We start from the raw sequence: 13,470 nt of genomic DNA, 5'->3' as shown, positions 1-13,470 counted from the left end.
CGGTGTGTGAGAGAGTTCTGGTTTTCTGTGCATTGAGCTCTCTGGGACACAATAGAGGGCGGACATGACAAAATATCCACTAGGCTGCAGGAGATTTTCATTTGGTTAAACACACTGATAAGACGTTGAAATAAAGTGGGAGACGGTTGGCTAAAGGTGTCAAAAAGATACAGGTAATCTTTTTAAACTGAAAATGAAACAAACCTCAAAATCCTCAGAGGCAGGTGGACGACATCGAAATGGATTTCTCAGTTGATATGAAGCAAAAACCCTGGCTTACATTGATAAATAAGAATAAACCCTAAAACTGTGTTAGGGTAAGGGTTAGGTATAGGTGTCACATTTCACTAATCTGAGTGAGACACATACAGTAAAATTTCTGACCTAAATGATTTCCCCTTATTGTATTCACATCCACATTGGAGAGTTTTGGAGAAGAGGAACACGTTATACCACACTAGTAGGCAGTAAAACATCCTGAAAAGCTCAGAATACAACAGTTAATCCGTTATACCCCTCACCACTCATCATCAGGTAGAGAAGTCAACTCTTCCTAATTGAGCCATAACACAGTGGATACCTGTTACATCATTTCCACTACACACGCTATCTTCATTAAAGTGTGCTACAGTGTATACTGCTAAGTCCTTATTAGTTTGGGAAGAAATGTTCAATCATTCCTCATAAACTCTCAATTATAACAAGGAGAGATCTTTACTACTACTTTAAGTATGTTCCAGGATGACAAGCTTAAAACATTTTTAAAAATATGTCCTCTCTTATGAAAAATAGTTGGATATTTTAGGACATATGCTTACACTGTGGAATTGGTCTTCTCATCTAATTTGGCAATAACATGTTTTTTCCTCAATCATAGAGTGTTCCTTTAATCTCTATCTTTTCCTAAAATATGTCGTTCTTATTGAATCACATACAAAGAAACAAGTCTGAGTCAGTCTGTCTGGAGCCAGATTTTATTACAGGAACACACTCAGTGCTACTTGTATACTGCAGTGTAACAAACTGAGGGCTATCTTAAATATTCTAGTAAAAAAGTGCCTCATCTTGAACAAATATCTCTCCAGATTCTTCGTTTGCTGCTTGCAACCAAGTGAGTGTGATTTCAACTCTTAGCAGAGTGAAAAAATGTAAATTCATGCCACAAAGGGCACGAGAGGATTATGCTGAGCAAAATATTTTTGGCGCAGTGTTGATGTGGAGATGCTGTGCAGCATAGCAGTAAATGCTGATACCAAGATAGAAGAGAAATACTGAGGAGAAATGGGCAGATACTGGAAGCAGCTCAAGTACACATGGGTCTCAGGTGGCAGGTAGCGCCCCCTGTAGGAGATCAGGGAGTCAAGCACACGTTCACTTCTTCCTTTTACCTGATGAAAATGACTCCTATCCACAGCCTACTGAAGAAAAACAAACTGGGTAAAAATCATTGTGTGCTTATGTTGTAGTGACAATTATGAGGCATAGAACTACAAACATGGCTGAACCAATGATGCTCTTATGTGTTTTTTTTTTAGAAAGATTAAAGGAGGTCATCAGCATGAATATTTGTGTGGTGTAGTGTGACAGCTAGTTGGTTTGATGTGTTGGTCAGTTACTTATCATCAGTGAGGTTACACAACAGGAGACAAAATGAGTTTATTTGATTGCCCATGAACCACTAGATGGTGCTGTCCTCTCATCATGTTCACACAAGCACCACTGCTCTGACATGCATGGGGTGGACAAAATAAGACACCTCACCTGATAACATTATTTTTGTGAAGTGTAGAGAGGTGTGTTTTTATTGAGTTGATTCAACTGTTTGTGGTGTTGTTGTGTTAGATTGCATTATGTCTCTGTTATGTTCATTATTATAGAAATAATGTAACTTATTCATAGCCGTTAACTACCAGCAGAGTAACTAGTGCAGTTAAGTGAGGTAAACAACAACTGCCAAATCCTTTTACTTCACTCTCACCAGAGAATAATGTTGTTTAACTTTTACATCAAATACACAATATTCACAAAGTTCATTGTCTCCAAGATAGCAAACCAAACCAAACAAATGCAGTGATTTTCTTCCAAGCTCATCTGAGATAATTGAAGTTGTGTTTTTTCATGATGAAATGTTGGCATATGCATAGAACTTTTTTTCTCCTGTCATTGCAATAGTTTTGAAAGTTGGTGTGTAATTTAGAAATATACGTCTTCATTCTCAATATTTACATCCACTAAAGTGTGTTTAAAAGATCACATTTAAGACTTAAAACACAGTATTTAGTGTTTTAAGTAGAATTTGTTTGGATGTATGGAGTAACCCTGTCTTATTCTTCTTAAACTAGGATTTGATTGTGATACTTCATCTTTCATTTTTATGTCATATTTCAAAAGCAACAACTTAAAAGTCTTATGAGAGATTTAGCAGCTATGAAGGTGAGTTCTGTGACCATTGGAGGACATCATGTCACATTGATGCAACTAGTTATTTCAAATATATACACTTTGTTAAGTGGATATGTGTCAGATTCTTTGAATATAGAAATCATTTTCTGTTTTAGAGTTACTAAATAACAACTGCCAGTCCACTTAACTGTGTAAATACAGACATTCGCATATTGTATCTTGGCACACTTAATTCATGCAGGTTACTTTAACATGAATATGAAAGCATGTATGAACATGATTATAAAAGCCAAAGAAGACATTGATTGCAGAGCGTTGCAGCATTGTGGTTGGTCTCAGGGTCCAAAGCAGTCACGCTGTACTCTGAGAGGACGTCACTGCTAAAGCGCTGAGTCATATGCCAAAGCCATCTGAGCCGTAAGACAATTAGGACTAAGAAGTGGCACACAGCAGCATTTAACTGGAGACGTTACACAGATACCAGCCAGTCTAAATGGGTTACAGCAAACACAACTCGCTTGCCTGCTGTTTACATGAACTGAAGAGAATCTCAAGCGGGGGAAGAAATAGGTCAAGAAAACACACCTTAAAAAATGGAACTAAATATTCATTCTGATACACCTGTCAATTGTTTCAATTTAAATTTTCTGTTTTTCCTCCAAACTGTAGTCAGGGAAAGTTTGACTAAAATACTGAAAACCAGTAAATAATCACATTCATTTGGGGTGATTCATTTCTAATTAAATGAAACAAATATATCCTTATTACACCATGTCAGAAAAATGCTCTTTGGCATCATAGGACAAAACAGGGAGATATTGCTGAGTAAAAATACTTCAGTAATAGGGTTTGAAAAGGAGGAGGGGGCCAAGTAAAATGCTTTATGGGAATAAAACTTAATTTTGACACACTCACAAGGCAGTAATTGTCCACCTAAATCACTAAAACATTCAGCTGTCATCAGTAGAGGGAAAATATCAGCCTACAACAGAGAGAATAAAAGTTATTATGACTATTTAGATAGAAACCAAAGTACCTTTTAAGTAAAAGAAGCTCATACCATCAAAACTCTCACCAGTGAGTTGAGTTGATGTCTCACTTTATTTCTGGTGATTAAGATGTATACTGTCCTACATGTCAAAATGGATTCAGCATATAACATCTAAACTTTAACCTGTGGAGTAAAACTACAGTATGTTAAATTATATACAAATATTAAAGTATTTTTTCAAGGAGAAAATCTAAAGTAAGTGGAAGTGGCCTAACATGAACTATGTGACTGCATGAACTGGAACAATGGATGGGAACACCAACTCTGAAGTAATCAGAGGAAGAAATGAAACTTATTTGAGCAAAAAAAGAAAACCCCTTCTACACCAAGTCCTTAGAAAACAGTTCCATATTTATTGCAAAATATTTTTGTACAGAATACAACTGAAAAAACACCAACAGAGGAGGAATGGACAGTAAGGCCAACATCAGAACTCCAAGAGCTGAACTGTACAAACACCAATAGTAACATTTTCTGCTTTAATAGTGTTTTTTATACATAAATTGTTTCCCGCCCTCACAGCAACCTCCTCAAGGGGGAGACAAAAAAACCCTCAAACATCTTCCCCAATTTTTTTCTAAAACAATATTACAATATTTGCCAGTAAACCTACCAACTTAGAACACCAATGAACAATCCTTAAAATGTTTATATTTCTGTAAGAAACGTGTCCCTTGATTGATAATGTCTCACAAAATATAAATATATACTTGTAAAAAGCTCCAAACTATATGGGACTGTTAACATTTTGGAAGTGAGCATAGTATCACTTGCTGTTGAGGACATGAGGAGATTCAGAGCACTACAGCTTAAGTTAGGAGGCTAACACCATTAGCTCGACATCTAAAACCAGTAACTGAGTGTGCTGAGATAATACTTCAGATTTTGAACTAAACAAATATATTAGCTTTTAAAGTTTGCTTCTTAGCGTTAGTTCCTTCACGCTGCTATAATAATTGAACCCTCACTTGAGCTTGGAGGGGTTTAGCATAGTGCGTCTAGATAAATTGGGGCGTGCATGCCCATGCACATCCTCATGCGATTTGGCACTGATGTAAAAGTACTTTCCTCAAAGTAAACCTTGTGGTAAACACGTCTCAGTCTCTTCAGCTCCTTCTCTTACATCTTTTTTTTTTTCTTTACAAACTCTCCACATAAAAAAGGCAGAGTGAGACAGGATCCTTTTTTTCACCCCCGACATTCAAATGTACATATTTAACATTGGCTCTCCCAAAATTTGGGATCGGATGAAGAATAAAACAAAAACTAAAAACTCCTGTCTCTGGAAGTTCATTATAGAAAATAAAAATTAAATAAAGATTAAAATAGATAAGATTTTTTTTTCTCATATGCATAAGCCCTTCAAGAAAACACACCAAAACATTAGAAAGGAAAAAAGATGATGTACAATCCAGAGCTCCAGAGGAGAGAGGAGAGAGGGAAGGGGCTGAAATGAATGAATGGGGAAGGTAGACGAGGAAAATAGAGATGCAACGCAACATCATCATGTTTTTGCCCTTCTGATTCTACATCATACAATAAATCTGTGGGATCAATAACTTCCTCTAATCCCTGACCTCGTTGCTTGCTGGTGACCTCTACACCAGTCTGTAATGTTCAGAAACACACAGTAAACCAGCACCATGCTCTCTGTCTGAAAAGAAACAGAAACGATGCTAACTGGTGTTTCTGGGATGATTTAAGGACAGGTTTTTTGCTTTGTTTTTAAGAGGAAAATGTCAGTTTTGTTGCAGAAACTCATCTGCAATTAATGAAACATTCATTTCTCTCATGAGAATGAAATTTTGAAGGTAAATAAAGTGAACTGGGTCATTCTTCTGCAATCTTTAGTCATTATGTACTTTAAAACATTTCTTTCATAATAAAATGACCCCATAATAAAAATGATCTGATACTCTGCAGCTCTTCAGTGGTAGGTGGGATCTATGGGTGGAGGGGGTGGGGTAGCAGGGGCTCTTTAACCTTTTATGGATATCACAAGTGCTTTCAATGATTTGATACCCTGAGTAGAGGACATAGGCTTGGGGTGAATTTCAGTAGAAACAAAAGCTTTTTTTTTCTCCAAGCAAACACAAACTGAAAAAAGGACATTACTAAGTAATACCACCTTTCACACATAAATAAAAACCTTATTGGTACATTAAAAACCACAAATGTAACCAGAAAGTAATAAAACAACGACAACGACAAATCACCCATGACGACACAGTCATTTTCAGCTTTACAATATGCATATATTCATGCATATATAGTGTGTATTTCCCCCTTGCATACAGGCGAGTGGTTGGGGACTATATAGAGAGCCTTTAGTTATACCAACTCCCTCTGCAGAGACTAACACTGATTATTAAAGAGACTGATACAAATGAGAGCAAACGTAACTAACAGGACAGGCTGGGGGGGGGGGGGGGGCGAGAAGACTGGGTCTGATTCTGTGCAGCCTTGTAAACAGAGGAGGCCAGACAGCCAGAGAGGATGATGAGTAACAGACATCCACTTAAAGCAGCAAAGATAGGACAGATTACAGGAGGTGGAGGGTGGGTGGGAGTGAAGGACATATGAGATGGGGGGTAACCTTTTTCTTACAGCTTACTGAGCAGAGTATGCAAAGTGGTGGCGTCACCTCACAACTTGGCCTTCACTGAGCCTTTTTCTGCTTCCTGTGGGGCTGGGAGGAACGTCGGTGCTCACGCTGAAAATAAGTGGATGTGATTGACACGTTCCTACTACAAATGTAACAAACTCTCATTGATGAACACAGCGTCTTGCAGTAAAGCAACCTATGGGCCGACTGAGTATTCGATCACGGGGGGCGGGGATAAGCAGGAGGGTATGACAGGCAGATGTACTGTAGGGTGGCGGCAATAATTATTGTCACTGGGTCTTCAAAAGGTAACAGCTGCCCTCTCCCATCCCCACCCCCCACCCCACCTTCCCTTCCCTCCAGCCCCCTCTAACATCCTCTTTGGGTCATTAAGAGCTGAGAGGAGAGAAGCTCAGACAAACAACTGGATCCGCTCGCGTATGGTCTGCCTGCAGATCGGACAGGTTTTGAGTGCAGCACTGCAGTCGATGCAGGAGGCGTGTCCACACTGGAAGACCAACTTGATGTGGTTGTCGATGCAGATGGGGCAGGTGATTCGCTCCTCCATCTGGCGGTAGCGAGACTGCAGTTGCTCCAGCAGGTTGTGCTGCTCCGAGTTCTCGATGCCGGGGCTGCAGTCCACCTCCGTTTGGTCTGAGGAGAGGGGGAATTGACGTGATTTAAGAAGTCAAATGCAATGGAGAAGGGAATTCACAGATTTAGCATTGTCATGCTAATACAAGTCAGGCTGTGCAGCCATGTGTGAGATGAGGCTGTTGCATTTTTACCTATTTGGTTTTGTGAGAATGAATAAAGCATGATCATTTCACTGGTGACTTGTTCTTGATGTAGATGTGCTTAAATGTACCGTACAAATCTGTGCCTCGCTAATGCCTCAGGACTGGTGATAATTGATGTCCACAAAATGAAAAAAATGCCCAATGACACAACAAAAAGCAAAACTGGTTCACAGAAAGATGAAAACAAAACCATCTAAACAGCACATGCACATCACAAACTGCATGTTTCCCACATTTGAAAAAACTAAATAAACCCAGAAATAAAGGCTGTTAAGTCACTATTGGGATATTTCTATATACATATATACATACATACATACATATATATATATATATATATATATACATATATACATATATACACATATATATATATATATATACATATATACATATATACACATATATATATATATATACACATATATACATATATACACATATATATATACACATATATATATATATATATACACATATATATATACACATATATATATATATATATACACATATATATATACACATATATATATATATATATACACATATATATATATATATATATATATATGTATGTATATATATACACATACATATATATATATACATATATACATATACATATACATATATAAATTGTTTGATACCCTCTTCTTATCAACACATCCCAGAACAGTAGAGGATTGTCTTTACCTTGTCGGATTTTCTTGGTGATTGTGACTTGGCATTTGATGCATTTCTTCATTCGATGGGCACACTCTGTTAAGACAAGGACCAGGTCAGCCAAAAGATGCACAAGAGATACAAAGTAACATTGACGACAGAAGAGAAGAGTTCTTTTCTGTTCGTATTCAAGATTATTGTCTACACATCTTTTTCCCATTTAAGAAAAAACATCTCTTATGATTGTTCTCCTGTGAGACTCTTCATGTGACATATATAATGACAGTGTGGCTAAACTGCCACTGGCTCCATCAACTCCTCCACCTGTCACAGAGCCCTCCACTCACCTTCACAGGCAACACTGTGCTGGCAGGGGCAGAAAAGAACGAGCAGAGCCAGCTCAGAGCAGATGAGGCATTCACTGGGCCCCGGCGGTGTAGGAAGGACCAGGTTGGTCATGGTGTTGGGTGTAGTGTGGACACGCCGCAGGCTGGCACTGCTCAGGCCCTGTCCACATGTGATGGCCTGCAGACGCTGCAACCTGAGAGAAACACAACACTACTGTGAGGCACAAATCTGAGTGATGAAATGATTCCTGCTGCTTAAAACTGTGTGTGAAGCAGCTGATTGAAGGTAAAAAGGAATTGGAGGTTTCAAACAAAGGTGAATGTGGCACTCAAAATCTACTGTTGGATGTATCAGTGACATATTTAGCTACCTGTGCTTCTCAGAGAAGCTCTTGATGAGCTGCAGCATGGAGCTGTCTGCCACCAGGTCCAGAGGACTCTTGCCCTTGTGGTTAGCGTAGCTGATGTCAGCACCTTCCTGCGCTAGAAAACAAGCGATAGCTGCGCCAACACTCAGCTCTGTATTCCCCAGAAGACCCGTAGCATTCAGCTGTGAATACACATGATAACGAAGGGAAGAGAGGATGGGAAAGACAGAGAAAGGGAGAAATTTGAGATAAAATAAACATAGTTTTTAGGCTGCCATGTCACTTGACAGCTGGTCCTGGTCATGATCACACTTGAGAAAACTTAAGAAAACAAGATGTAAGTGGGGCCTCGGATCAAGTCTTAAACCCCTATTGAATAAACATGCTCTCAATAAAGGTAAGAACTGATCTTGTGCCAATGACATAGGCTGAAACTTAGTCAAGGACACAGCTAACTATAAACTAACAAAAAAGATAACTGAAGTCAAACCAGTGTAATCCAGCTACAGCTGATACATAAACGCAAATCTAATCAGCAGTGAAGAACTCCTCCAATAACTCATCTGCTGACAGTGGCCAAAAAAGCCCTTAGCACTTAACTCTCACCACCTTCACGGCTGGCTGTGTGTGTGTCTGTGTCTGTGTGTATGTGTGTAGGCTTGGCAGGTGCCCAGGATGTTGATGGAGCTGCAGCATTTGCGGTCATGTAGACCAGAAAGGACGTTCTTCATTGGTGCAAAGATATAAACACCTACTGATGAAATAGTATTTAAACGTGCTCATATTAAATATGCTGCACTAAACAGAAAGTCCCAATGAAGAATATTAAAATAGTTCTTGTCAGTTGAAGCCTCTTTGAATTTCCCTTCAGTTCTAAGGCACATTTTATTGTCTTTAAGGTAATTGTTTGTACAACTCAAGATTAATGTTGCAATAATGTTGCTTTTTGTCTGTTATATGTGGAAATAGGCAATTGTTTTCTAATGATGGTTTGCTAACATATTAACACATACCCACCTTATGAGGTGATTATATGTCAGTGTTGTTTACAACTTGCTCTGCTGCCCCCAAGTGGCCAAAAAATCTGTTAACGCTACTTTAATGTTACACAGTAGCAATGAATAATCACATGCGTCCTTCAGTTTCATAAATACTTGCTTTCTGCTTGCCTGCTTGTGTCTTTCTTTGCCATAATGAATATTCACATAGCTGTAGGTAGGATTTGTTGACTGAAGAGGTGACTGAGTAGGATCTTTCCCAGCAAAAATGACATCACAGAGAAAAACAGGCTACAATTCAAAACGTCTAACTGTCACATTACGGTCAGATAGACTAGAGGGAGGCCTTAGGACTCAGCGTCTCAGTCAGGAATATTGGTGCCTCCGAGGATGAATAATAGCACATGACTTCTTTTAGATTCTTTGGATTAATGGAGTGTGGTTTCTGTCCAAGTTGCAAGACAGAAGGTGCAAGACATCCTCCTGGGGAAATATGACACGGTGTGTTTCCACTGTACACCTAAATTTATCACAGACATCTTAACTAGAGCTCCATCTCTGCCAAATCTATATCACTGCACTAAGTGGGACCTCTTCGCTTCCTCTTTCCCTTCAAGACCCAATCACTCTCAGTCCCTTGCCAGTACTTTCTTTTAAAGACGCAATATAAGATTAAAATCAAAGACGTGGTGATACTTACTTCTAGGAAAGTAAACCCTGAATGTTGAGGATTAATTGTATGTATTTAACCTGCATTAGCGTACACACAACTTTACTGCACTCTCAGCTTCACCCGCAGTGAAACAGAGAGCAGAGGAGAGTAGTGCGACCATAGATGACCGCAAAATGCAGAACAGACTATGTTTATTCATGTTATCTACCTAATTTTTGTGCACTTCATTTTGGCTCAGTGTCAAAGTCTCAAAGTCATTTATGTTTGCATTAGTTTATCTCCTCTCCTAGACAGTAAAGCAGGTCAAGTACTCCAACTGATGACAACTGCACTTGTTAGAGTAGTGTAAATTCAAGCTTCAGCTTTTTAATTTAACCCATGCAAAAGATGGGCCGACAAATGTACAAAAAATGTGCTATATAGTGATTTTGGTCACATCGCACAGCCCTGCTCTTACCTCATTTCTTTCTTTTCCATTCACCCTTCTCTCTTGGCCTGCTTACACAATAAAGTCAAGTTCACCCTCTCCTTAGAGTTGTCCCACTTGATTCACTTCTTTTCCCTCCTTACCTTTCATCCCATCAATTACCAGGTAAAGCCAACTAACTCCTTTATCCCAAATTAAACCCTCAGACTATAAGCAAATACCTCCACATTCCTTCCATCTGTTTTTGTTTACCAATCCCTCCCTACTTAAATATTAAGTCTCTTCTTATCCTTTTATTTACCCCATTAAGAGTCTGTTTGTACCTCCTTAAGACCACATTAATCCATCTTCCCACCTTCAGTCTTAATTTACCTGCCTTTGGATCACTTTTTACAGCTCATTCCATCTATATTTACTTCTCTTTGAAAGCTTTGTGTACTCGACCTTTAGTCTTTATTTAATGTGGATGCTCTTTAGTAACCCTCTCTTCAGCCTCTATTTGCACTTTCCTTATTTGGCCCTTATTTCATCCTTTCTTCACATCTTTTGACAGCTGAGTCATCCCTCTTCAGCTCATTTAGTTCTAATAATAACCTGAAATTCAGTGGTAGTGCATCACTCAGCAGTTATTGTCATTTTATTACTCCTCCCTATTAAGCTGTATAACATGAACCATCACAGAGTCAAATCAGTATGACATCCCGAAGAAACAAATCAAATTAATGCTATTTGCCTTGCTCTGTCTGTGTAGGCAGATATATTTGTAGAAATCTTGGTGAAGTACTTTAAAGTAGAAAGGTTTACATTCCTCATAGAAACAAATATGCCACAACTTCGACAAAAAGACTGCTGAAAATCAGGCCAGTTTAGGTTTTCCCCTAAATAAGATAAAACAAAGTGTTTTGTTGACAACCAACTCCCCTCTATCCATCATTGGTCCTCACCCTGCAGTAGAGCGATGTGGTGGAACACCCCTCGCTGCTTTCTTCCGTGCTGCTGGTTCCCACAGGGGGGCTGAGCATAACATTGGCCAGCTGCGGGCGGAGGAGGGCCACGTGCATTGCCGTGTCACCGTCTTCATCTTCCATGTTGACGTCGGCGCCCTCGGCCACCAGCAGCTGCACCAGGTCGGTGTGACCCTGCGTCACCGCCAGCTGCAACGGCGTCTGGTTGCGGTTGTTGCGGATGTTGATGTCACAGCGTCCCTGGGAAAGAGGAACAACGCAACTGATCAATTTTCCTTTAGGATATAGCAACAAGTAATTCAATTAAATGTGTCCTGCTTGTTTGTTCTGCAGTAAAGAAAATACATGAACATAGGGCTCTCCGATTTGCTCTCAGCTCACCTCCTTGATGAGGATCTCGGCAACATCGCGATGGTTGTTGAGGGCGGCCAGATGCAGAGCGGAGAAGCCGTCGTCCTTCTTAACGTCCACCAGCTGCCGTGCTCGGCCAAGGATCTTCTCTGTGGCCCTGCAGCCAAGACAAACAACAGAAAAACCAATTAACACAGGGACAGTGCATCTGAGGCAACACCTATATGCAGACAGTCTGGCATGATTGAAGCATACACCTCTCACAATATGTAGCTAATATTATCCTGTGTCTCAGTGTACTCGACATGAGCTTGGACAGAGACCCAACTGCTGCAGAGCTGTTAACAAGCCGATCTAACAAGAGAACCCTGTGAGGCACAACACGGCAGGCCAAGACTCCAACAGACAGCCAGTTCACACTAAATACAGCCAACTGACCTCCTGATGTCTGACTAACCCACATGAAAAAGGCCGGTCCTTTCACCCGAGGTGTTACACGTGTATTGTTGCTTTTAGTCCCACACAACAGTAGATTGTTATGTACTAAATGAGGACAAGAGATCACAAACAGCTGATCATTTTTTGGGGCATTAAACGCTCAAATATTTCAAGCTAAAAAATGTAACCTCAGAGTCCATCCAAGGCTGCAGCACTGTATATTACAAGACCGCATTCAGTGAATAAAGACTACTAGAACTTTTTTTGTGTGTTTCACATAGCTGGCTGATGCTGCAGTGTGAGAGGCTGAGCTACACTGTTGAGTCGTCCTGTGCTCTGTGGCTGACTCTGCTTGCTTTATGACGTGTGAAATTGAAGCGGACAGCCTTAGCGAGCGCCCAGGAAGCTGGCATCCCACCATGTGACATAACCAAAGCTTTCTATGGATGTCAGTTTAATGTTAATGTTAGCTCTGCCGGATTCGGCTGTTTGGAAATACTGGTGTTCTTCATGTTTTTACAGGATACTGCTGTCGGTTTTAAGCCAATTGTATCAAAAATGAAGCAGATGGACGACACACAAGGCATGCTTATCGTTTCCAGCCTCTTAATGTTAACTACCATCACAGGACAGATAATTCATCCATATTGACGCTTTATGGGGAAACTGGTTTGACTACCAACACATTATTTTCCATTATTATATAAAGGACAGAGCACACAATCCATACAAAAAACATTCATACAATACAAGTTATTCCATTACCAATTTAGCACCCAATAAATGAGCAACCCATACTCGTGTTGTCTTCCTGGCCTTGTTTGGTTTGATTGTTTATAAAGTATAAGGTAGAAATTATCACCCAATTCTGTGTTAGACCTTTTTAGCCAACTTCATTCTGACTTATTACCAGAGGTTTTTTTTGGAAATTATAGTCAATAGGCCTCATCTAAATGAAAGTATGCCTCATTTTTCAGTTAACGCCTGTGTCAAAATGAAGGAGAGTTAAGCAGACTTTATAGATGTGGAACAGTAAATAAAGACTTTTATGATTACTTATATTATTTGTATAAAAGAGCACAACATTGGAATAATCCTTCTTGATACACTAATGACAAATATGGCAAAGCTACAAAATGCTGCTTGCTTTATATCAGACATCACTGTTGCTCCATGTTTGAACATTTCTAAATGGCCCTTCACTAACAAAAGCATAATTAAAACACTGTTGATTTATTACTTTAAGGATCTGTTCTGAGGCTTGAGTTTAAAACCTAAACACTGCCATTTAAATAGTGTTTCCATCACTGTACTGCCCTGTATAAATGTTCCCAGTACTGTAGAGGGAACATAAGAAATGCAATTAGCTTTGCACCAG

The 13,470-nt window shown here is 39.5% G+C and overlaps 1 protein-coding gene across 1 annotated transcript in view; it reads right to left on the bottom strand.

The window, feature by feature from the left end:
• Positions 1-3,784: 3,784 nt before the first annotated feature.
• The window catches only part of mib2 (MIB E3 ubiquitin protein ligase 2), a 40,894-nt gene continuing 31,208 nt past the window's right edge, over positions 3,785-13,470 (bottom strand). Inside the window, exons 14-19 of the mRNA XM_053318323.1 lie at positions 11,685-11,811; positions 11,283-11,543; positions 8,244-8,422; positions 7,873-8,066; positions 7,556-7,621; positions 3,785-6,713 (exon numbers count right to left, since the gene is read on the bottom strand). Coding sequence (XP_053174298.1) covers positions 6,472-6,713; positions 7,556-7,621; positions 7,873-8,066; positions 8,244-8,422; positions 11,283-11,543; positions 11,685-11,811 — 1,069 coding nt within the window. The 3' untranslated portion in view covers positions 3,785-6,471. The remainder of the gene's footprint in view (positions 6,714-7,555; positions 7,622-7,872; positions 8,067-8,243; positions 8,423-11,282; positions 11,544-11,684; positions 11,812-13,470) is intronic.

The sequence above is a fragment of the Scomber japonicus genome, chromosome 4 (genome assembly GCF_027409825.1).
Source record: "Scomber japonicus isolate fScoJap1 chromosome 4, fScoJap1.pri, whole genome shotgun sequence".
Lineage (NCBI taxonomy): Eukaryota > Metazoa > Chordata > Actinopteri > Scombriformes > Scombridae > Scomber > Scomber japonicus.
This window is presented reverse-complemented; position numbering and strand designations above follow the sequence as displayed.